This window comes from Coturnix japonica, chromosome 4, assembly GCF_054131305.1.
Source record: "Coturnix japonica strain WE chromosome 4, WE-NBRP24, whole genome shotgun sequence".
Classification (NCBI taxonomy): domain Eukaryota; kingdom Metazoa; phylum Chordata; class Aves; order Galliformes; family Phasianidae; genus Coturnix; species Coturnix japonica.
Window position 1 is genome coordinate 38,582,445 of NC_140666.1, and position 25,162 is coordinate 38,607,606.

The 25,162-nt window shown below is 38.8% G+C and overlaps 1 protein-coding gene across 6 annotated transcripts in view; it reads left to right on the forward strand.

Moving 5' to 3' along the window:
* The first annotated feature begins 1,308 nt into the window (after positions 1 to 1,308).
* The window catches only part of ARFIP1 (ARF interacting protein 1), a 33,869-nt gene continuing 10,015 nt past the window's right edge, over positions 1,309 to 25,162 (forward strand). Inside the window, exons 1-7 of one of the 6 annotated variants that reach the window (XM_015861308.3) lie at positions 1,309 to 1,441; positions 5,308 to 5,387; positions 7,769 to 7,870; positions 16,061 to 16,175; positions 18,797 to 18,892; positions 20,367 to 20,476; positions 24,350 to 24,571. In XM_015861308.3, the coding sequence (XP_015716794.1) occupies positions 5,310 to 5,387; positions 7,769 to 7,870; positions 16,061 to 16,175; positions 18,797 to 18,892; positions 20,367 to 20,476; positions 24,350 to 24,571 (723 nt within the window). In that variant the 5' untranslated portion in view covers positions 1,309 to 1,441; positions 5,308 to 5,309. The remainder of the gene's footprint in view (positions 1,442 to 5,307; positions 5,388 to 7,768; positions 7,871 to 16,060; positions 16,176 to 18,796; positions 18,893 to 20,366; positions 20,477 to 24,349; positions 24,572 to 25,162) is intronic. The other 5 variants (XM_015861309.3, XM_015861312.3, XM_015861310.3 and 2 more) reach the window with 5 other exon arrangements.

Sequence of the window (25,162 nt, forward strand, 5' to 3'; positions counted from 1 at the left end):
CATTTTGTAGAAGCACAGAATGGCTCGGGTTGGAAGGGACATCAAAGCCCACCCAGTCTCACGCCCTTTCCATGGGTAGGGCTGTTCCTCACCAGCTCAGGCTGCTCAGGGCCACATCCAGACTAGCCTTGAGTGCCTCCAGGGATGGGACACCCCTAAACTTTTCCCTAAACTTGCCTTTAGCAGGAGAAATTATACAGATTGAGATTTTTGGCTACAGTGTGATTATATTGCTTGAAACACATTCATGAAGAGATGTAAGTGTACGGTGATTTACTAAACTTCGAACTTCATTAATGCCAACAGCACCTGTGTTAATGGTATCTTCAGCAGTCAACTGTGTTGGTGGACTGAACCCCATAGAAAAGCCTCCAAGTTACATAGGGCTGCACAAGTATGAAGACTAGCTTAGGTGTTTGGTTTGATCATCAAGTATAGTAAATTCAGTAACAGTTTAATACATCTTGAATGCAGATACTGAAGCTGACTTTTTCCCCCATTATTGAGTGCAGTAATACATGGAGCTGTGTATAAGGGCCTGTATCAAATCTAAGCATCAAAAAAGGCTGAGAGGGAGAAGAACAGCTTTCCCTGTTGACCCCTTCAAAGAACAAGTAGAGGCGTATTTGTCTTTTGGTGCTTTGACAAATGCTTGTGCCACTGGTGTGTATCCACATGTGAACAGCTTTAACAATGAAAAGCTGCTAAATGTCTGCTGTTCATCACTCCAGAATAAATCAGGCTAGAATTCCTGAACGGAGACAAGGCAATTTTGTTTAAAAAGCCCTTAGTTCTCAGAACTTGGGCATATATTTTTCGTGTTACTCAAATATACTTTTAAGTATACTTAAAAGATACTTTTAAAGATACTTTTAAGTACCAAAAGCATCACTCTCATTTATTGCTGTGACATTGTAGGTGAAAGCAAAGACATGAGGGAAATTAGCGAGGTGAGGAAGCGCTTAATCTCCTTCTAAGAAAGAATTCCCAGTAGGCACCTGCTTGCTCTCAGGGCACCAAACAACCCAATGAACTGCTTCTGCCCCTGTTGTACCTTCTGCAGTTACCACATTCAAGATTCAAGTAATTTCTTCCTCCCCCCAACCACCACATTTTATGGCTTTTGACCAGAAACTTCAGCTCACGCTCCTTTTTCATCATTTTAAATGATTCCTCCTCCCCCCACCCCCTCCGCTGTTGCTCTGGAGACGGCGTGGCCGATGAGCGACCATAGACACGCCCGCCGCGGCCTAGAGAGGCGCTGCCCGCGGCCTGTCCCCCGCCGGGCCGCCGTATTTCCGGCCAAGCACTTCCGGTTGCTGCAGGTCCCGGAGGAGGAGGGAGCCATCGGAGCGGGGGCTGCGCCGCCCGGCCCAGCGCGGCCCGCTCCGCTCTCCTCCGCCCCGTGACGCCCCCGGGGTGGCAGCGGCGCCGCCGGCAGGTGAGGGCCGGCCCGGCGCGGGGCCGTGGCGGGCTCTGGGCCTCGTTTTGGGGCAGGGCCGGGCCGCGCCCGCCGGCCTACGCATCGCGCTGCTGTCCCTGCAGGGAGGGCCGCCGCGCCCGCGGCCTCTTCTTGGTCATTCCATAGGGCCTGGGTGCGTGGTGCAGGCACGGAGGTGTTGGCGGGTGGGCGGACTGCCTGCATCCACAGTGCTGCGGGGCAGCGTGCGGGGCTGTGCCTGCGAGAGGGGGGGGGTCAGAAGGGAGCTGGGAGCCTGGCAGAGGGAGAGAGTGCTGGTGCTGCGTGCATGTCGTGCTCCTCGGGCGTGGTCTGCGCCCAGGCAGTTGGGGCTGCAGCTGTGTGTCCGTGTCTGTGTGTCCGTGTGTCCTTTACAGCTGACTGGCTGTTCTCAAGTCGCTGGCAAAACATGGGAAAAGTATGGTGTTGTCTCATGAACGGGTGTTGCACTGTGTGTTGTGCACAAGCTGTATGTAGTTCTGGTGTTGCTTGGGTTATGTCTTTGAGGTTCTGTTTTTCCATAGCCTTCCTTGCCTTCTCTGACTTTGGTGCAGTGTCAGTGCCTGACATGTTCTTTCTGTGCTTGGTGATACTGCTAACAAGGATCTGTCATCAGCTTTATCCCTGTATTGATGCGCTAAGAGAGGTAACAGAAATGTTCTTCTGTCATGCTGGGAACTGTGATGTGTGGTCAGAGCAACTCCACCTTGAGCAGTTGTCTGATTCACTTGTGTATCTCTTTATATGTGTGTGCATACGCAGCTAGAATGTGAGACATTGATTACTACAGAGGAATATTATATGGGAAGAATGGGACTTTGAGACATTATGTTGATCAGAGGGTTCTCTCTGTTTTGATACAAGTTCAGACCATCATAGGAACCCATGCCTTAGCTGATCTGGAGCAGAGCACAGCCTGACCTAGAGCAGGCAGTGTGTAAGCTGCTTGCAGTCCCCAGCCTGCATCTCCACAGTGTTCTGTTACTCTCAGGTACCACTGGCTCCTGGAGGAGGAGCAGAAGTGGAACTGTGGGAGTGTAAGGAGGAAACTATGTTATGGTTGCAGCAGAAAGTGTTTACTGCATTCTTAATTATTTAACTTAAACAATACTAACTAATTTTGACAAGAATTAGTGGTGATATTCTTAGTTGTAAATTGAAAGTAAGGAAATGTGCTTGGCTTTTTTATTTTCCACCTGTCCTTGCATTTTCTGTAGTGTTTCAGAAACTTATTCCACTAGATGCAGAACCAGTAATAAGACAGTAAGTGCAATAAGCTTTACTGAGACAGAAGACATCTTGCTTTCATCTTACTGGCAATTCATTTATTAATAAATAAGTGTAAGAGAAGGAGCCAATGCATCCAGCTTAGGAAAGCAAGTGTAATTGTTGAGAATCCTGTGGTGCTCATTTCTGAGACCATAGGAGTTACTAATTAAGTAATGGAAACTGCATTAAGAGTAATGTCCTTTTTCAGATTTGGTTTATTGCTGATAACATGCTTTGTTAATACTCGCACTTAATCCATAAGTGTGCTCGTATAACTGCTAATTATAATTGGTTACATGTTCTGCAGGATGCCTAAGGTCTTGGTTTTAAGCTCTCCCGTTGTTAACTTTGCCCAGTTGAAGAAATGATATGTTAAAATGTCTGGTCTTGTTCCATTCTGGGATGCTCAGTGTGGTTGCTGGAATTCCAAAGCACGTGTTTAGTTCACATGTTGTGCCTGTGTCTTGGGCTTGTTACTGCCACCCAGTCTCTTTCAAGGCAAACAATGCTCATCTTTCAGTGCTCTCCATAACTACGGGGACAACTTCCGCCAGCAGGAGAGAGGTGATGCAAATTTCTGTTTGCTTTGGGCAGGCTCATTCACTTACTTAGAACTTAGGGGTTTTAATTTGCTTCTTGCAAAACAAGTTTTTCATTTCTTGCAGTTTTTGAAGTAAATGTTTAAAATTTAAACCTGAGTTTCATTTGTGCAGTCTTGGACTCTGGTGGGTGATGTGAGTATCATGGCTTTGAGTTGTCTTTTTCCCCACAGCTCTGTGCTCTGTGAGTGTTTCCAAGCTGCTCTCACTGTTTGGCTCCTGTCATTACAGAGTCAAGGTGAGCGGCTCAGTGATGTCTGCAGCAACACTTGGCTGTGAATGAAACCTCACACAGAAAAGTGATAAACGGACAGAATCATACATTGCTCTGATAGAGGGGGTCAGAAGGGTTCCGTGCATAACCAAAACCTCCAGCTATTTCAGTAACTTCTTCATCATATATGGACAAAAAAAGAGAAAGATTAGAGCATGTATTAGCTATAGGTCAGAGGAAAGGGAATGTGGACAGTTTGGATGACTGTGCTTTGCATCTTCTAGCTCTGTTGAGAGGGGTCTGGTGCATTTCTTGGCTCAATCATCTGAACTCTTCTTTCTGCCTTAGCAGTGAGATAGCAGATGCTTTTTATGCTACTATGAGCACGATGGTGAAAGATGACTTGTTGTGTTGTACATGTTCTGACTGCTTCCAGGAAAGCAGTGCTACATAAATTGGGGGAAGGAGTGTAGCACAGCAAATAAATATTAAAAACTTCAAATATCTTTTTGCTTTTACACAGTATCTCTGCGTAGATTTGTGAGGTTTAAACCCCCAGGTTACATTAAGAGTTCTTGAGATTATCAAGACTTTTCTTGCTGCATATCACATTTAATCATCTTTAATAGCCAGCTCTGCTGTGTGGCTTTTCATACTAGCAATTTAATTTCTTCCTGATTGATTTGATAGGAAGTTTGTGTTAGTGTGTAGGAGGGAAATCCAGCCTCATTCAGTGGTAGCCCTGAGTGAATTGCAGCCTTTCTGGAGTTCTCTTAGTTAACTGACTTCTTGTTTTTACAAAGCCAAGTGTGAGGTTATCCAGTGTAATAGGAGCTAGATGGCTCAGTTTCTCAGCCTCTTTGTCCTTGTTTTAGTTCCCCTATCACACAGGATGCTTACCTTGCAAATTATTTGTCATAATTAGTATGTTTTACACCTTAGAAAACTGAAATAAGATATGAATAGTGATCATTCTCAGGTTTTTTTTTTTGGTCTGTTGCATGACTAAATCTGTACAGAGTGGTGCAGAGCTCACTGCACTTCAGTCATGTGGGATTATAGTGAGTACTGACAGTGTTTAATTTTTAATGACAGGTTGTCTCCTCCTTGCAAAGCACTGAGGGAGCTGTGGTATCACCTGTCCTTCCCAGCCATGTGAAACCAAATTTGGGTCACATACGTAAAATAAGTTAGAAGTGTAGATACCTTTCAAAATCATGCTACTCACTGAGCTGGTTTCTGGCGTATGTGTTCAGTGTTAGTGAATTTCTTTCTCTCTGTAGGTGAGGTGTTTCTTTTAAACAAGATGATACAATTGTGATGTCTCCTCCCAAATTAGTAAGCTGTTCAGTCTGTTATGCCTAGATTTCAACATAAACTCACATAGTGTAGATATGCCTCACGTCTTAGCAAAATCTAACAAAACAGTGTGCTTTGTAATGGTAGGATGCAATTGGTGTATTGTTGCAGATGAAAGTAAATACCAGCTGAAGAACTTTGGCTTGCTGGGTTTTAGGTTGCGAGCTCAGTGTTCTGTGCAGGGAAGGTGTCTTTGGTCGTGGGCGCTTGTGCTGGCTAGACTATAGTCATTGTCTTGGTTGGACTTCAGTGACCTACAGACCTGGTCCACCTCAAAGAGGGAGGTTTCTTTTTGCTTTCGCAGAGCTTGCAAAAGAAATTCTTCAAATTTGCTTCAGTTTCTTGAAGGCTCAACGTGCAGCTCCTTTCACGTCAGTTAACAGATGGCAACCCTATTTTATTTTCAGGTATGTCAGAACACAGGAATGAATCCACAGCACTTGATGAAATTCATCCAGCTGGAGAAGAGGTCCAGTCTGACTCTGAGGTGACTGAATGATACCTGTGTTAGTCTCCTATCTGCCCATCCCAGCAATGGTTTTGGGCTGCTAGAAAGGTTGATTCATGTGGCACAGGGAAGTTATTGTGGGGATGTAGTTTGTGAGTAATCTTGAATGAGAGGGTTTGATTTTGAGGCAGTGGAGGAAGTACAGCTAACTGACAAGAAAGGATTACTGCAAGCAGCGGTCTGTCACCGTGCTGCAGGGTTTGCTTCACAAGCTGAATAGGTTTAGGCAGCATATAGTATAAAATGTGTAAGTACAGCAGAAAGAAAGGATTAGTACTTCAGGGCAGCAGTTCTTGTGCAACATTGCTATGATGAGGCATTGTGTTTGCTGCTGGAGCAGAGGATCTGTTTTAACATTTGCTGTTTTAACAGAAATACTATTCTGAGTTAATGGTCTCATCTTCTCACTGATCAGTAAACTTACTGGGACTGAGGTTGCAGGAAGTTGCATTCATAAGGGAAATGATCTCTGGGTCTTGGCAATAACCTATACGTAGAGCACGTGTTTTGAGATACTGTTCTCCTTTAGCTGTTCACCTGGGGCTGTGGCAGAAAACAATTCTTCAGATTCTCTGTACTTTCTTATTCCATTATTGTCTCCTCTGTTTTGTGGCTACAAGTATTGGAACTGCGCAACTTGTGCTCCAAAATCACATCATTTCTGGAGAACTGATGGGAGTGGAAAAATTCCTCACCCCCTTTTTGAGCATAGGTCACCTTCTTTTAACCTGTGTTGTTTCTACAGTCTTGTTTGCTGAACAAACACACATGAACAAATGTGAAGAAATAGGAGAATAAAGAAAGCTGATGTCAAAGCAAAGAATTAGGGGTAACAGGCACAAAAAAGGGAATCCTCAGAACCCCCATGTAAATCAATGAGGGAAATAATCACATTCCACCATGCAGCTATTGTCAGTTTGTCTTAGCTTTCTTGAAGTGGTGGCATGGTCACCTCTTGCATGTTATAATGTACATTTAGCATAAGTTACTGCTTCTGATGATGTAGATGTACTAATTTCTATGTTTTGGATGGTCAGAGCTGGACCACTTGTTTTAGCACGTCAGGCTTTCATGAATGTTCACATTAGGGTTAGAATCACAGCTGGGCGAAGTGTGAAACCAATCTTTCCCTTTGCTACTGGTGATCATTCAAGAGGATTTTCTCACACGTGACATTCTCTGTTCTTCACTCTTTCAGGACATGGTTCATCTCTTCTGTATCACAGTGAACAGTGATTAGAGTGCTTGTCCATTGTTTCAGATGTGTTTGAGTGGCTGGTAGAGGTTGTCACATTGTAATAGTTTTCTCACCACTGTGAGAGACGTTCTGATGGGGGTGGGCCATAAACTTGATATAGAATTGTTGTAACTATATGATGTAACTGGAGCTGATAAAGTCACATCTCATAGTTCTAGTATATTTATAGACATGCACTCAAGTATTTGTATCTACAGCAATGTTGTCTACAGATATAACATCACAAAAGCTTTTCATTCAAACATCCATTTTCATAAGTGTGGTTTTAGAGGCTGCATCAGGATGTGTTTCAATAACAGGTGATTTGTTTAGGTCCAAGACTAATGTCTTGTGCTTTGACGATGTTACTCTTAGAAATAAATGGTGTCTGTTTCTTCTGAGTCTTTTCCAGATCTTACTCCGGGTCATTATTTGAATGCAGTAGTTCCACTGCTGCTTCTACTCTTCATAAAACAGCAGCGTCTTGTTCCTAACTTCGGCTCTGGAATTGCGTTGGAGCTTTCAAGTTCTGGTTTCTGCGTTTCACTGTAGATTTCCTGCAGTTGGCCGAGTCAGAGTTGTGTGCCAACAGTTGGGTCAGAAGGTGGCGCTACATTATTAGGAAAGGGAAAAGCAAGTTAAACAACTTGAAGGCTTGGAACCATCACTTGTATTTTTCTTACAAACAAGTACATTTATTGTTTTGTTTTGTTTTTTCCCTACCTTATACTTCTTGTTTATCATTAGCCAGTACAGCTTCATTTATCCAAGCTTGTCTATGTTGTAGTTGGAGCAGCATTAACTACTCCAAGAATCAAGTGTGTGTATGGGGAAATTAGGTTTGTGCATGGCCCTGTGTTTTGTTTGTCTACGCCTCGTCTCTCTCATCACACCCCGGTGTTTCTTATTAGATCTTGAAGCTTTGTGCTGCTTCTGAGATGTGCCAGCATACTAATGTGATTTGGGTTTGTGATGAAATGAATGTACGCAGACCTGGTCTATCGGAGCATTACCAAAAAGGAAATTAGTCAGCTGTTACAAGATCTACGCTTCAAATATTCTAATATAAATCACTCAGTGTATTCTGGAACCAGCACTAACCTTTTTCTTCTGGTAACAATAGGAAGGTGCAATGGCTCAAGAGTCTCCCAAAAATTCAGCAGCTGAAATTCCTGTGACAAGCAATGGACAGCTGGAAGATTCTCATGAGCACAGCTTTAATAGGGTAAGAGCTTTTCCTTTGTGTCTAACAAGGTACTGTTATCAGAAATGCTGAAGTTAGTACACAGTGCATAGCATACTTCACCTGACATAGTTTTCTCAAGTTTTTTGATATTTTACATTATTAAATGTTAATCTTGTTGGCAAGAATAATAAAGAAGTTCTGCCAGGGATGCATACAGGTCACGTGCAAAGTCAGGAGTATGTACTTGTATATTATTAAGTCCTGAGGATATTGATTTTCAATCCTGACAGTTTTACTAAAACAGAAAAGCAAGCACCTTTAAAATACTGAAGTCCTGTGAAGTCCTAAAATAATTTTTATAAGCAAGTCTAGTATTGTCCAAGGCAAGCTACTTCTAAGAGAGGTTAAGTTAGGAGGTAACACAACTGGAAGTAAAGATGGTCACTTTCTCATGTGAAGCTATAAATAGGGGAGAAGGAATTTTTGCATACTTAACCTCGAAAATTACTGCAGTATTGTTGTTATTAGATGGTGAGTATTACACTTTGTCATATTTGTAGCATGTGGAAAATGTTTACGTCGTAATCTGTCTGTGTGATCTGTGTTATCCTTATTGTATTTTACTGTTAGGTCTTTTGTTTCACTGCCCAGCAGATGGTGCTGTGCTACAGCTTAGGGAATTTGGTGTTGGTCCTGTTTGCATTTATTTTGTTTTTCAGATGGAGATCTGGATAATTAACTCATCTTCATATTTTCTATCTGTCAATACATAGATTTTGAGGAAATATCTAAGCTCTAACAATTCCGTACTGACATGCAATACAGAATTATTTCTAAGAGAAATGCTGAACACAGTTTGGACTTTTTGTTCTGTCCTATTGAACTATTGATGATTAGAGGGCATGAAAAATAATTCCTTAAGTTTAAGAAGTCACTTGTGCAGCTGGAGCATACTTGCTGATCACGTGTAATTAAACACAGTTGAAACTAAATTTTGATTCGAATCTGCCTATGTTCTAGGTGGGACAGCTGAAATACACCTTGAAGTGTTAGTAGATATAGGTTTGCTTGGGAATAGAGAAGCAGATGTACTGTTTTTAAGCCTCACCACTTTGATGCTGATAAGACTTGACTGCTGTCTCAAAGCTATCTGTCCTTTACCTCGTAATTGCTTCTTAGGAGTCACATGTTCAATAATTTTTTTAGTACTTATGGTAAATGGAAATTGTACTCTTATTGACTTGGTCACAGCATTTGTTCATTCCAAATATAATTGCTATTTTCTGTGGAAAGTTGAGATGTTTGAGGAGTTTTTGTCTATGGCCGCATGGTAAAGTTGAGGTAGATTCTTGCAGACATGTTATGCGTTTTTGTGGCTTGGAGTTAAATCTGTTCTTAAACTCCCACTAAACTAAAAAATGGATCAAGTATTTGGTTGAGTCAAAGAAAATTTATACTGTGCAAATTTGTTTGTGTTTTCTGCTCTAGTTTTTTTTTAATACGTTTTCATATTTACATATTTTTTCATACTGGAATCAGTGGAGATGTCTTGTACAAGTTAACACCTGCATGCATGACCTAAACTCGGAATATGTGATAACTGGAGCTGCTTATAAGCAAAACAAAGAAAACAATCTTCTTGAAATTAGTACCTATCTGTTTACTGATCTCTTAGTTTCAAATTCTAATATTAAGCTTCCATTCATCTTTGTGTTTATTATTTTTAATGGTTAATGCTACACTTTCTTTTTTTTGTTGCCAATATTTTCAGTAATTTTTTTGTGCTAACCTAAGGCAATATTCTGCACCACAGTATTTCTATGCCGAGTTTTCAGGGGTCTTTTCCCTATTAACCTGTGGAAAGGACAGGCCAAGCACTTGCTTTTTACAAGGTCAGTTAAGAATGGGGCAACGTGCCGTTATCACGAAGTTGTGCCCTTAGCGCAGTGCTCAGCAAGTGTGTGACCACAGTGGATTTTTGTCCACTCAAACACATTGTACAATTCAGATGTAAATTAAAAAAACCATAATTTATCCTATATTTCTATTTGCTCTTCTATTGCTGCTTTGCCACGAACACTTGACTAGCTGTGATTTTGTTTTCTTGGTAGATTGAGTAAAGCCGTAGTTATACAGTGTGCTTTTCAGGATTCTGTGGTTATAAAGATTGACTTTAGACTCACAGCCTTTTTAGCAACATCATCAGACCTCATCCGTAAGCTACTCGGGCATGACACTTTTGACTCAGTGTGGTAGTTGTATGTATTGAAGCGTGACAGATATTTCATTTTGCAAGACAACACAATACAAATGTATTTATTTTGAAGCGGCAAGAAGAGCTGCTTGTTCTTTGGAAGAAAAAATGTGACTAGTTGTGCAGAACATCAGGCAGAACAGATTGTCGTAATGACATTGCAGGAAGAAGGGTGTTAGTTCTGTTCTTGTGGAAATATGTTAAAGCACTACTTGATGCTCCTTCAGTAAATTGTAGCTTCCGTATGTTTAAGAATCAAAAGAATATTTGCAAGGTAATTTGAGTATTTGCTTAACTGTAAAATCTCATTCAGAAATATGCTGCTGCATACACTACCTAGTTTGTAATAGTAAGAGATGCCCAAGGAATTCTGACAAGTTTTGTCCTGCCTCTATGGTAAATGGGATTTTTTTTTTTCTAACTAATAAAGCTTGTTGTCATTGGATAAAATGTCTAATGTTTCATTACGGGAAGGCTTGATCTTGTGCTTTTCAGCTCTCCAAGCTCTATTGAACTTTAGTTAAGCTTTAAAGACGAGACATGATGTTTAGGAGTGTTGGCTGATGTTTGGATGTTTTTCAGTCTGTGTTAATAGCAGAGAACTTCAGTGATTACTAATTAAGCATGTTGTTCTTGCTACAAGAAAACTCAAAAAAAAACTTGTTGGTTGATATTTTTCAGTGTTAATTTCACTTATCCCTGACTTGAAGAACAAAGTTTTCTTCCCATGGAATTTTAATTGCAATTAGAATAGTAGTGGCTTTAATGTTGCCAAGGGGATAAGGAGTGAGAGAGTATATTATTCCTTATTGAATAACATGCTATGGGATGTGAAAGCTGCATAGGAATAGCTTAAAAAGCCCTGTTCGTTTGGTCTGCCTGTAAAGGTATTCATGCAGCCATAAGCTACTTATTATGCTTGTATGAGATCTGTATTGAGTTCTGAAGTCTGCATCTCCGAAATTCTCATCTCAATATTTCTTTTTGCTTTCTGTGTTGCAGATCTCTTCTTCTGTCTCTTTTTCCCCTCCTATGGGGACAAAACGTTAAATATGTAAATAATACTTGTAATTACCTTTGGGAAGAAAAATCGAACTTAATTGTTAGTCTTCAATCTGTTGTATTTCAAGTACAAAATAAACTTTGGGACTTGGTGAACCTGAGTGCAAATATTCAGTATCTTGTTCTGTAATTTTATTAGGTTTCCAGATTATGCAGATAGCTACGGTTAACTCATTTTGTCTTTTCTCATCCAACACTCTCCCAGCCCCCTCTCTCATGTTCTACCTAAAACATTTTAGTTCTATTTCTTAGGTTTTGCTGTATTGACTGGTGTCTCTAGAACTTAACTAATGCAATTATATTTTAATTCACACTGGTTTTAGCATTCAGATCTACATGTCACTTATAGAAAGCTGCTTTTGAAATGAAACCAGTTCAGTCTGCTTGTTTGTTGCCAAGCAGTCTGCTTCATACTGCCTTAAAGAACAGTCATTATGAATGTGAACGATGAGAGTACAAGTGAAATAAATATAAAAGCAGGTTGTAATATGACATTAGGTAAGCCGAAAGGATTGTGACAGGCAAAACTTACCTTCTGTGTCAAGAGGAATCTATGTGTAAGAGAATGGAAGAAATATCAGTCCAAGTTTCCCACTTCTTTAAAGTAGAATAAAGTATTACACATAAAAGTAAATGGCAGGAGAGCTGTAATTCCTATTGATATGAAGATCTAGGGGATTCTTGGAAGATAGTGATCGAGTGATGTAGCAAGACAAGGGGTAGAAGAAAATGCAGGATAAGGAGCCTTACTAGCACATCTGTTAGGGGCTGTAAGTGAGAGTTCAGAGCCATGCATCTTACTAGATGGATGTTATGTCTACTCACTGAAGTTTAAATTAAAATAATCTTTAAAACTTTAAACTGAAGTTTACTTTATGATGCATTACAAGTCTTTCCCAAAGGTAAATTTAATGTTTTCTTAAAAACATCATCGATAATTTGAAAAATAAATGAGCATACGATAGTTTCTAGTTCTAGTTGCTTTACTTTGAATGGGCTCCTCAGATTAACAAGTAATGTGTTGGTCTTCTTAAAAATTGCTTTATTGCAAGTAATAAGGGTACCTAAAGCAATGAATTCTGAAAGCGTTGTTAGTGGTAAGCCAACAATGATACTTGGTCTTCTGTTAATAATGACTGATCACTGTGCATTCAGTGGTGGTGTTTGCCATTTGTGCTGCAGAAATTCTGCCTGGTGGAGAAACAATACAGTTTTGAGATCTTTCTCACTTCGTTTTGATTTTGAATGTAGAACACGGATGGGAAATGTCTTTTTGATATAAGTCCTGTAGCTCAGACAACATCTCCTTCCTTCCACGCATTCTCTGTCATTTCTTCTATTTGTCTGCTGTATCAAAAGAACTGGTACAAGTTCATGCAGTTGACCTGTATAATGAACTGAAGAATATTGCTGTTGGAGACAGTTAAATAAGGCTACTCTCATTATAATAGCATAGTATGGTGATTTGAACTAAAAGTGGAGTTTTAACCAGAGACTAATGTAGTTTAAATGCTCTGTGGGTTTGCACTGACCAAACCAGACCATACTTACACTCCTTTCAGGCATTACCATGCTGAATGGCTGAGAATGGAGTAGTTAATTCAACCTCTTGACTTCTTGGGAATATTCTAAGTTGTAGTTTTTATACTTCTAATTGTGGGTTGCAATTGCAGTACTAGAGTATAATTGCATAAACAAATGCAATGCTTCATTCATCATTCTAAATTATAAAGAATTAAATCATCTCTTTCTGTGGCAATGATAATACATTTCAGACTTGGAATTTTGAAATGTATTGGTGAATCTCGAAGTCTAGTGACATTCAGAAGAATGTGTGAAATCACAAACTTGAAAGAAGGTTTTATGATCATCAAAATCTTCCTACTAGCTGGGAGAACAATAATTAGTCAAAACATGTTTACCTGACTGTTGAAGGAGAATCTGACTTCACTTCCTATGTTGTAATAGCAAATGTTAGTGGGAAAGAGAGAGCTATTTACATTGCATACATTTACATCTTACTTTTCCAAAATATCTGTAAGCACTGTCACAGCTTCTCTTAAATGTGAAGTCTACCCAGGTAATCTTTTCCTTACTCTAAGATGCTTCTATATTATCCTTGAAAGGATAAATAGCTTCATTGGAAGCAGATGTTTGGGTAGCCTTTTTGTTTGTCCTTATAAAGAAGCATGGTCAGTTGCAAGAATCATGTGCTAAACTGAAGTTTACATGCAGAAACGTGTCTCTACTGAACAAAATAAGCTGAGATGTTTGTAAACAGCAAAGAGGTAGTGGATTGGTAATCACTGATGACAATTTTCATTGCGTAAACATCTTTCTTCAGCAAGGTGTATTTCAGCTGCTTGGCGTAGGTATTAAAAGCAGACATGAATGCAATTCTTCACATTGAACTTCACCTTTTTTGACAGTTAAAGAAAAAATACCTTTGAACAAATGTTTGTGCATGTATATGTACACAGGCGTATACGTGTATATAAAGAAACCTGCCTAGTATACCCACTGTTGTATATCTTATATTTTCATGAACTGAATATTATTTTTTTATGTTGGAGAAGGATGTTTTGTAATATTCTGAGTGATTTATTTAACTGTAGTTTGTTCAGGCTGTGTTTAGCTTCAAATTACAATTGGATAGTATGTTTAAAAGCACTATGGTTGCTTAAGCTTAGATGTAAACTTCTGTATTTACAAAATAGGCATTCTGTGTTTTATCTTGAAATACAGATGATGGCTTGGATTCCTATTTTGAACATGCTTAAGCAGGTTTGCTGTCTACTTTTGTTTGGCTTCAGATTTAAATATTTTTGTAAACTATACAACGCATCAGGGTGCCCTCGGGGGGCAAAAAAAGTTTGATGCTGTGTTCTATTTTCTTAAATCAGTGCATCTTCCTCTCTGCTATTTGCTTATTCTTCTGCAAGCTTTTCTACTTTTTTGTGGCTCCTGCTGGCTTGCAACATTTTGAATTAAATGGGCTGTGAATACCAGCTGAACTAAGTTGAAGCAAAGCTTTCTATCATACCACCAACTATGTGTACTTAAATGGAGGTACCATTGTAAGTCAACTGCAAAGACAAACTGTGTATCAGGTGTTGAGATCTGTTTTATTTGTGAGATCAGGTTCTGTGTAACTACTGTATGTTTTTCATGGTATGTATTCTTTCCCACTTTGTTATTATGCTTCAGGTACAGAAACACAGCATATTTTTTATTAAATAGCCTGTTGTATGAGTACAGCTATAGGAATTGGTTACTCCAATTGCAGTAACATCCTCGGTTTCCCACATCAACAATATTTCTACTACATTGGAATTCACACTTGTAGCTTTTGCTTTTTCTTCCCCCAGGAGTTTGTCTTAAACTGAAGACAAATCAGTCTGTGGAGACGTGATCCAAAGCTGCTTCTTGACATTCTGAGCCTCTAGGGTGTATCATTCTTAGGCAATAGCTTATATCTTGTTTGTGGACTCGATGACTGCAGTATTACATGAAACATACAGTGGGTTTTAAAGATGGTATTTTGTTTGTAATCTTTTAATTGCAAGCATCATGACTAGTTACTGTGTGTATCCAAGCAGTGGCATTTTTTAGAGCTGTGTATAGTTTCTGTCTACATATTTTGCTATTGCATTCTGAAATATTGCAATATTGCATTATTGTATGTTCTATCTTTTCTTGCAAGGGGATGTAAAGCATATCTAACTCCACAAAATGCCCATTTTCTGTCTCCTTGATTTGTAGTTGGTTTTGGTTTTATGTAAGTGCATTTTACCCTTTTTCTTTTTTTTCTGTAGTTGCTTTTCATTCACTTTTTACTGTTAAGAACTAGTACCTTACATTGCTTTGAATGCCTGTACCTATTTTTTGGTATATTTCATAACAGTAGGAATTTAAACTTGAGACAGTTGTCCAGAGCTTGAAGGGTTCCAGTGACTGGAGCTACCTCTGGTGAATGGTTACCAGAGCTCAGTTAGATAGCACCCTCAGTAACAACATGCTTTGCCTTTTGCTTAGCTCCCAAGTGCCCTGAAGGCAGTTGGACTTGGTGTCTCAAGATATCTTCCAACCAAACTATTCTATTGTCTTTTATCATTTTAGAAGGATCTTAATTTCTGCCTCAGCGCGGGTGTAGCCATCAAAACTTACAGGGAATTTCAGACTGTTTAAAATTGATCAATTTTATAAGCAAAGAGAAGTAAGCAGCAAGGAGCATTTGTGATACAGAAAGGTGCTCAGAAGGAAGTTGTTGGAAGGAGGATGGCATCCTGGATGTTTCTGCTATGTCAGTTTGAAGAGATTTCATGTGCTGCTTATAGGGATTAAGGATTCTGTGATATTGAAAGATATTTCTTGCCTAGAGTGAAATAACTTGTATCTTTGATAGTTGTTTTAAAGCTTTTGATTGTAAAACATTGTCTGTCCTTAGTCTGAGATCATTCTGTACCCCTATCAGTTTAATGGAAAGCATAATTAAACTGTTGTAGTTGTCTGGACCACAGGCAGCTTCAGACCACTTAGCAGGGGGATGTAGGCCATGCTTTTGGTAACTGCCATTCAAAGGGATGCATTCTGGTTGTGTTTCAATCCTAAATTCTGTTGTAACAGCTTCATGTTTTCTTTAACTCTTTTTTTCTTCTTGCAAATGTCAGAAGGAAAACACATTAAATTAACCAACCAGCGTGTCTAAAATATATGCACAAGCTATGATGAGTGTTTTTAATTCAGGTTTTATTTTGCATCATAGCAGAGTGCTGTGACAATGACAAAAACATTCCAGGCTAGAGGCAAACCCATCTGAGAACTGCTAAAGCTACATTATAGTACTTTGTAGTTGCTTTTATGTTGGTTTTTTTTTTAACATTAGTATTCCATTCTATTCAAATATTTCTAAGGACTTGAAACGTTCATTACCAGCTGGACTTGGACTCTCTGAAACCAAAATAACGTCTCATGACTTTGACAGCACCAAAGAGGGAGTTGTTGAGGCAGGACCATTTCCAGGGAAAGGTAACTTACTTTTTAATCTCTTTCTCAGTTTATAATTCTCAGGTATATTTTATATGCCCAGAAATAACATTCTGTAACTGCTGTGAGCATTTTAATGTAGGTGTATAGACTGAGGTGTGTGTCTGTGATAGCCTTATTTGTCTTTGGTAGCTGAGATGTTAAAATAGAACTGCTGCACTTGTGGTATCTGTCAAGGGACTAATAAAAGCTTAGTGTTAAATTGGCTCACACTTGCAGGAAGGAAAGTAGTTTCCTTGAGCACCTTTAAACTGTGTCAAACTGAACATTTCAACAATTACACTACTTTGAAAGTCTGTACTACAAGTGTTGTACCAATTTGAAACATAACTTTTCTTTATACACTATTCACTTACCTGGAGCAGTTGAATTAGTGAAATTCTTCTCTGCTCCTCAGTCTTTCCTTCTTTAATGTAATAGTGCACGTAATTTAGTGTATTGTCGGGAGTGATAACACCTTCGGTCTCTTCAAATACTACATAATTAAAATACTTTCTCATATTTTTTCAGCAAAGATTCACAGTCCTTTAGAGCAGGAGGACTTTAGTTGATGTTCTTTAGAACATGCTAAGTCTTGTAAGGCCAATTAAATATTAATTGGTGTTAAACAGTATGAAGAAAATTATAAACAAGTAATGTCAGTGTTTGCCGTCTGTCTAAAAACAGTAGTGCAGTAATATAGTATGTGAAAGTGATGTTTTAATGAATTACGTAGCTAAGTCAATTTCTGAATTTGAAAGGTTTGAAATGATCTCAAAGGAGCAGCTGTAAAAATAAGTCTCTTTGTAGTCACAGATTTAATTTGCGTTTTGCTTCATTTCCTGTTTTGTAAAACGCGCTTGTGAAAACAGTGATTTACATGCTGTTCTTTACATATATTACAAAGTAAATGCTGTGGTTTCTTTAGGACTGAAATAAGCAAACTACCTAGCTAAAAACTGGGCAGATGGCAAGCGACTCATCATTTTGGCCTTACTGTGTTCTATTTACAACATAGCTCTTGCAAGTGCAAAGTACAGTAGACTGTAAGCAAAACAATATCTTAGATGTTTCAAGCTATGCTCATATGTTTGAAATCAAAATGCTATGTACACAAATAATGAGCCTTGAACATGTAATTCTGCTTTCAGATTATTTCTAATATTCTATCCATATCAGACAGAGATATCTAACAGAAGCTTAGACTCTATAAAACTAGAGAAAAAACTAGAATGATAACCCTGCTTTTAAATATTATTTATTGTGTGTAAGTGTCTTTATTAAGGCTTCATTTTTGAAGGCAAAATAAGCAATAATGCAGGGAAGAACTTCTAGGATCCAAGATGTGCTGAGTATTGAAGCACACTTAAGGTGGCATTAATAGTGTCAAGTGCCAGGGATTTTTCTTTTAACTGCTTGTCTTTGTTTGCTTGCTGAAGTAATTTAATCTTTAGGTCTGTAGTAGGATCTTATAGCCCAGCTTTTATGTCTGGATGGATCCACTTGCAGTTCTTATGTAATGAACCACAATTGAAGGTCACAACAGCAGTGTGTTTCAATCTCATTGCTTCTGTGTAACATTTAAATGTTTTTATATCCCATGTATTAAGATGTTTTGTACCCCATGTTGATAGTACAGTAGAATAAGTTTAAAAGACAAAAGCTGTTTGTTGATTTAGTTACTTCTATTGGCATTTCTGCTGTTAGTGCTAGTGAAGTTCTAGTGCAAAGTGCTAAAGTTTAGACTTCGTTTTTTAAACCCCCCTTTCCCCATCGCACGGTGGTCCCTGTCAGCCCTACAAAGTATCTCAGATTTTCTCAGCAGAAGTGATAGGAGCTCCCCCTGATATGCTGGTGACTCGTGTCTGCAGAGGAAAAGCCATCTCCTTCTATTTTTTGTTCAACTCTTGAAAATTCTGTGAGATTGTCACTCTGCATTTATGTTATAAGAAAGAATTGCAGAACTCACAGAAACCTAAAACAGCTTAGGGAGCACACACAGTGCAGGTCACTTGAAGGTGTGCTTTTAAAATGAGAACAAGCAAGTATTGGAAAATTCCTCTTTTTGGGAGGGAAGTTACTCGCCTTAACAGATAATGATTCTTGTAATCATCAGGACAGGTTATCGCTGAGTTCTGTGGGTGTGTATTAAGTTTAGAAGAAAAAAGGCAGGTTTAAGAGTAGATGTTGATGAAGACAAGTTGAAATTGGTCCAGATTTCAGAGCCTGCTTTGCCCCTTGATGCTGTGAGTATCTGTGAAATCTACCTAAAACTGAAAACGTGCCTTCATCCACAGCACCCGTGTATAACATTGTGTCTTGGAGTTTTCTGTTGATAGTACAGATTTTACTTACAAAGCCTCCAGTTGTATTTGGTTATTCTTTCTAAAGAAAGAAAAATTGGCATCATCACTTAGAAAATAAAATTAAATCACAAAAACTTGGAGTAGTTCACATGAACAGCTGCACCTTCTCAAAAGCATTTGTGCATCTGTGAATGCTTCTATTTAATGTGTTGCTAAAACAAATTTTTCTTTGCTTTGAAAACCTATCTGTGTAAAAGTGCATGTTGCCTCCTAAGGGAAAGTGGTGGATTTTCATGGTTAAATGTGTCCCCTTTCCAGGTTCCTCAGCATCACCCAAATCAACTGTTATATCTGCCAGCAGTGCAGCAGCTAGCAGACTGGCTGGACAAGGTTGTGATTTAATTATTCCCGCAGGTATCACAGCACTGAACGGATAACGCCCTTGTCTCTGCTGACACTGTACTAACTCCCCCATCTCTTCAGTCATTTGATTTACTGTTACTTAGAAGCATAATTTCTAGGGGCTTTTGGTGATCCTGGTTTCTGGATTTTAACTGTTCACTCAGTAATCTCTGCTTCCCTTTCTGTTTGCCACTTTTTGCACTGTAACATTATAAACAAATTACTACTAACAAACAGTAACTGCAGTGTGAGTAACCAAGTTCTTTTATTTTGGTTAGAGCTGAAACTTGTGGCATTCTTTATTCACCAAATGTTCATATTTTCCTGTAAAACAGAGTATGAGGTGGCGATTTGGAATTTCTAACACCCAAGCTTGGCTTTGCCATTTGACTCATTTTGTGCCTATGGGCAAATTACTTAACATCTCTGTCTGTTTCCTTCTTTGTAAAAGGAGAAAACGCATTCTGTTACCTCATAAGGGTGTTGAGAGGATTAATTACTTAATGTTTGCACAGCATTTTGAAGACGTAAAGGGCACAGTGGTGCTTGATGTTGAAGGAGTATCTTGAGGCATCTTTGTAGATGTTTTTTCCAGTCACTTATTTACATAAATCACCAGCAGGGCTAAGGTGACTGTAAGGAACCATCAGGACTATTTAAGGCATGCGAGAGCAGCAATATTCAAAACTGTTTACAAATATATTTAAAAAGCTGCCTTTAAAATGATAGAAGTTGGCAGTTCTTACAGTTTAGTATGCTAGGAAATATTTTTTCAAAAATAAAACATAGAATCTGTGATGTCCTGTACTAGCTTGAAAATACTAAGTATAGACATTGAATACATGCTCATGGACCCTAAATATTTTGATTTGATGCCAGCAGATGTTTCTTTATTGCTGTTTTCATGCTGTTGGTGCATGGAATTAAGTGTTCCTAAAGCAATAAGCTAAAAAAGCCTGAAATACACGAATAAGCTCCACTTCCTTAACAATAGCTAAATGTGTCTTCTGGAAAGGATAATATTCATTAGAAAGAAAATCTGTTTTGTTATTTCTTTCAGTTATATTCTGTGGCAACAATTTTTATAAGCTGATAACATTCATTTGGTGGTTTGCAGGGTATAAACAAACTTTAGATTTGCTAAATCCAGGAGAATGTTCAACTTTTGGAAAGTTAAAAACTCAGATAAAGTAATGAACAGGTATCAAAAACTGTTTTGAGGATGGTTAGTAAACTCCATGCTTTCAGGTAAGCTCCCTTCAGCTTATCACCAAGTAAAAGTACTGAGATGCACACACTCTGTATGCTTTTTTAATGATTCTTTCTTGGATTCATCTTGAAAATGTATGTATTTATCAGTGCGTTTACTTTCACCTCATTCTCCTTTTGCATCTGCAGTTGCACAAATCTTAGATACTCCTGCTATTAATCCCTTAAGCAAAACAAAAAACAAAGGCCTTAATTACTTGCTTTGTGTCTAACATAGGGGGTAGAGCTCAGCAGAAGAGTGGACCCGTTGTGTTAGCAGATGAAGTAAAGAATCCAGCAATGGAGAAGTTGGAATTGGTGAGAAAGTGGAGCCTAAATACTTATAAGGTATGTGGACTTAAATTTGTGTGTGTATATACTAGAAACAAGTTTGCAATTAAATCGGACTACAGCTTTTGAAGAATTGCACTGTGGTATGAAAGGAAGTCATCTGTTGTTTCAGTGGGCATAAATGAGAATGTGTATGGAAGGCTTAGTTCTCTTTGTAAGCCTGGATAAAGGTACTGATATAACAAGGAAAAGAACGCTGTGTGTCTGATGACCCCTTCAAAATAGAAAACATGCAGATTTCAATATGTAATGCTTGTGATTAAGCCATCTTGCTAATCTGATTGCTGATACAATAGAATTTTAGCTGAAAATGTAGATTCACCTGACAGGGTATGAAGTTGTTGATAGCAATTCTGATATTTGTTTTATATTCACTCTATTGTTTCTCCTAGCATTATAATTATTGTTACAAGTTTGTGTGTTTTACTTTTGTATGGCGCTTGTAAAAGTGCTTAAAGCACACCGGTCTCCCAGAAGTGACTCTTCTTAAAATAGCCACACAGTAAGGAGCAGTTGCCAGGAAATACATTACTGTCAGCAACTAAGGCTAATTCTGAAAAATAGCTTTCCGTTGTGGATACAATTCAAATGGGAGAGATGGGTACAGCTAGATGTGCATCAGTGGGATGTACGTCAGGCCATAACAGCTAAAAGAAAATTGGTCTTCAGTGAATCTTTCTCAATGACTACAAGTCTGAAATCTTTAGAAGCACAGATCATTAATGTCTAATCATAATTTCTTTCAAATCCATCTTTCTTCCTACGGACTTTTTGCTTCTTGCACTTTTTGCTTTAGGTTTCTGTTTCCAGGTGTTCTTACCAATTATAGACAGTTTGCATGCTTATTGCAAGTATGCAAGATGATTAAGTATGCCTGTATGTTTTGTATACCCTGCAGTTTTGTCTCTTGTGCATCTCTGTGAATGAGAACAGAAATAAGAGGAGGATGTAAGCTGTGTTTAAGCAATTGCTTCCCACTGGAAAGTCACAGGAAGTTGACACTACCGGCCTAGCCTAACTATGGATTTTCAAAGGCTGCTTAGGTTTCTCCCTAAGCTCATAGCCTTGTACAACTAGTCTGTTGCCCTTGTGGCTACCGGCCCTCTTCATGAAGAGCTGCTTCTGAGAATCAGTCATGAAACAGTTTGAGAGCTTGTTGATTAAAATTAGGGACCAGAACAATAAAGGGCCATCTGGTGGTTGGGGTCCACTACAAGCCAACTGATCAAGGGGAGCCAGCTGACAAGGCCTTCCGCTGCAGGAGGAGTCATCATCATGTTTGCAGGCTCTTATCCTGATGGGGGATTTCAACCTCCCACATATCTGCTGGGGAAAACAACATCGTGACCTGCAAGCAATCCAAGATACTCCTGTTGTCCACTGATAACAACTTTCTGGTTCTGATACTGGATGGACTTACCAGAGATAAAGTGTTTCTGGAGCTGGTCCTCACCAACACGGAAGAGATCATTAGTGGGGTTAAGATCAGAAGCAGCTTAGGCTGCAGTAAATATGCCCAGCAAATATGTCATGTTCATGGTGGCAAGGAACATGGATCTGGCAAAGAGTGCAGTCAGGATCCTGAATTTCAAGAAGCAATTGAGTAAACTTGAAACTGTTTATGGAATTGGATGAGATCCCCCGGGTAACTGTCTTTAGGGACAAAGAAACAGAACAGAGCTGGCAGCACTTTAAGGATGCCTTTCTGAGAGCACAAGAACTCTCCATTCCCCAGAATAAAATCAGACAGAAATTGGGCTTATCCAGCTTGGAGAAGAGAAGGGTCTCAGGATATTTCAGGGTGGCCTCCTAGTACTTGAAGGGAGCTTATTAGCAGCAGAGGGACTGTCTTCTTACACGGTCCGATGGGATCGTTGGCAACCCTACCCATGGCAGGGTGGTTGGAACCAGTTGGTCTTTAAGTTTCAACTGTGAAGCCATTCTGCGAGTTTTTCCAATCTTCTCCCTAGTTATCATGAGTTAGGCTCAGAAGGAGTTGCTTATTTCCCATGAACTAATGGCAAGAGCTTTTTTTTTTTTCTTCCTTTACGCAGTCTTCTTTGGATGAGAGTTTTTTCAATTAAGTGTTAATACGGATGCAAGTTGCAATTCCTCTTTGCTTTCAGTAGTTCTAATAAGTAAACTTACCTAATTTTTCAGACAACTTCTTAAGGAAGAACATGCTAAATCTATTTTCTAAACCTCTGTAGTAGTGGTCTGCTAATTAGAAGTGTCCAATAATGTCTCTGTTCATCCTTTAATGTGCGCAGTTTAAAATAACTTCCTTCAAATATATTTCTGCTGATCTTTTATTTGACAGAATTGATTTTCTTAATATGCTTTGGATGCCTTCTCACTTTTTAATTAGTATAATATTATGCTGGACAGTGTTTTTATAGGTACTTTTTTAGAACAAAGCAAAATTGAATTAATATGAAATATTCTATTTGCTAGAGAGAAAGTATAGGAAATTTTGTTTATACCAGTCTACTTGTAACTAGAGTAAATGGAAATAGTAGCTAGGTGCATCTTCATAGCTACTCTTGTTCAGTGTTCAACTTTAGCTCTAACAGAGTAGGTGGAATAAATATTTTAGATGACTAATTCTCACTAGAACTGTTGTCTTTTCAGATATTTTGCTGTAACTTCTGGGGAAAATATTCCAGTGTAATTTATTTTTGCCCCCTGCCCCCACAAAAAGAAAAATTTACCTCTTTAAGTTAATGTAATTAACAGTGCTGTAATGTGCTTTGGGAACGTGAGTTAAGATAGGGTTGGTCTTTGTCTCTGAGCAAAACTGAAGTTTTGTGCTGAGGTGTAGTTGTAGCCTTGACTATTACTGAGCTTCATTGTAATCCTGTTTCTAGCAGTCATTCTTCAAACATGTAATTTAGTTTTTGTCTTCACAGATTAACTTGAGTTTAATGATGGCAGCAAATAATCCTTGCTTTGCAGAGGGAAGTTGCATGGCTCTGCCACATTTCTGCTTTGCAAATCACTTTCATGCATCAGTCAAGGGAAGCCCAGATGGTGTGTCTTGGGAGCCTCGCTCTCATGTTGGCCTCTGGCAGAAGAGTCACAGACAATTGGAATGTGGTAGCGATCTAAGCTGTCGCAGCCATTGGCTGGCTGGTTCAGCCTTGTAAGGGCAAGACTTGCTGCTCACTGTATAAAGAAACTGCAAAGATGCCTCAGAATGTTTCTTTTCAGACACAAGTAGAATTCTTAAGTCAGCTCCATTTGATAGGTGTGTTAATAACGAGAAATGCATTTTTATGTTTTACATATTAGTGAAAGTTTGAAGTCAGCTTTAAAAAACATGCTGAAGGTTGCCCTTCCATTCATCTTATGCTTCTTCCTCAAAAGAAAGAGATAAAAAAAAATTAGACATTCCCAGGGCCTTAATGGAAATTCCAAAAAATAACAGGGATTATCTGGAGTAGGATGGTCGGTAGACGAAGTCTAAAAGATCACGGAGCAGTAATTGTTATGCAGAATCGGTAATGTTTTCATTAATTGCCTTGAATGTTGTGGGCTAAATAATTGCTTCTTTTAACTTAATAAGATTCACTGAACCTAAAAAGAGATAAGCATTCTTTTACTTGAGAAACAATTAGTTACGCTCTTGATTTGCTAACTTGAATATTCATATTAGTAGGAGTTGAGACTTGTCCAACTGTTCTTGCTGAGTCCTGATGAACTTCTAAAGAGCGTGCTGGGTTTTTTTTTCAGTTTGTTGTGCAAACTTATATTGGGAGGGGTGGTTGTGAAAGAATTGTGTGTAATTATCTGTCCCTTGAAGCTGAAAATGGGTGTATGCTGTGATGTCTTGGATATATTTGATTCTTTATAATTTAAATTTTTTTCCAGTGTACACGTCAGATCATCTCTGAAAAACTGGGTCGTGGCTCAAGAACAGTAGATCTGGAGTTGGAAGCTCAAATAGATATATTGAGAGATAACAAAAAAAAGTATGAAAATATCTTGAGACTGGCACAGACTCTGTCAACACAGCTCTTCCAGATGGTACATACCCAAAGGCAACTTGGAGATGCTTTTGCTGACCTGAGTTTGAAATCATTGGAACTTCATGTAAGACTTTTATGGTGTTTAAAAAAAAAAAGATATATGTAATGAAATGGCAGAGATGAAGATAAGCCTAATTGACTTGTGCAGGGTGTATGGTAGTTAGCAGCCAGTCCTATAAACATTTGTTAACAACATTACGTGTTCTTTTTGTTTAAAAGCATCTGTAATTCATTCAAAACTGTAGGATATCACTGGAGTTATTGTAGTTCTTAAGTGTTTCTAAGTGTTTGCCTTTAGCTTATGATTGGACTCGGCAACTGACAACCTTGCTTTGTATAGAAAACGCATTTTACTATTCCTTTTCTAATGAGATGTCAGAGTGTTCTGGAGCATTAATTCATGTCAATTACAGGATGTCTTTGGGGAAATATGCCCAGCAGTGGGTAGAGTAGGGCACATTACTTCACTTCCATGTTTAATGTGAGTAAATGATTTTTCTGTAGTAGAGTCATGCACTGAGATTTCATCTTGTAGTCGTTTTTTTTTTTTAAATCATAATTATGCTGCTAATAGGACTAATTTTCCCTTTTATGTCTGGAGTCTGTGAGCAAGGGAGGCAATCTTCAGATATCTGCATTTGGGTTGTTCTTAAAA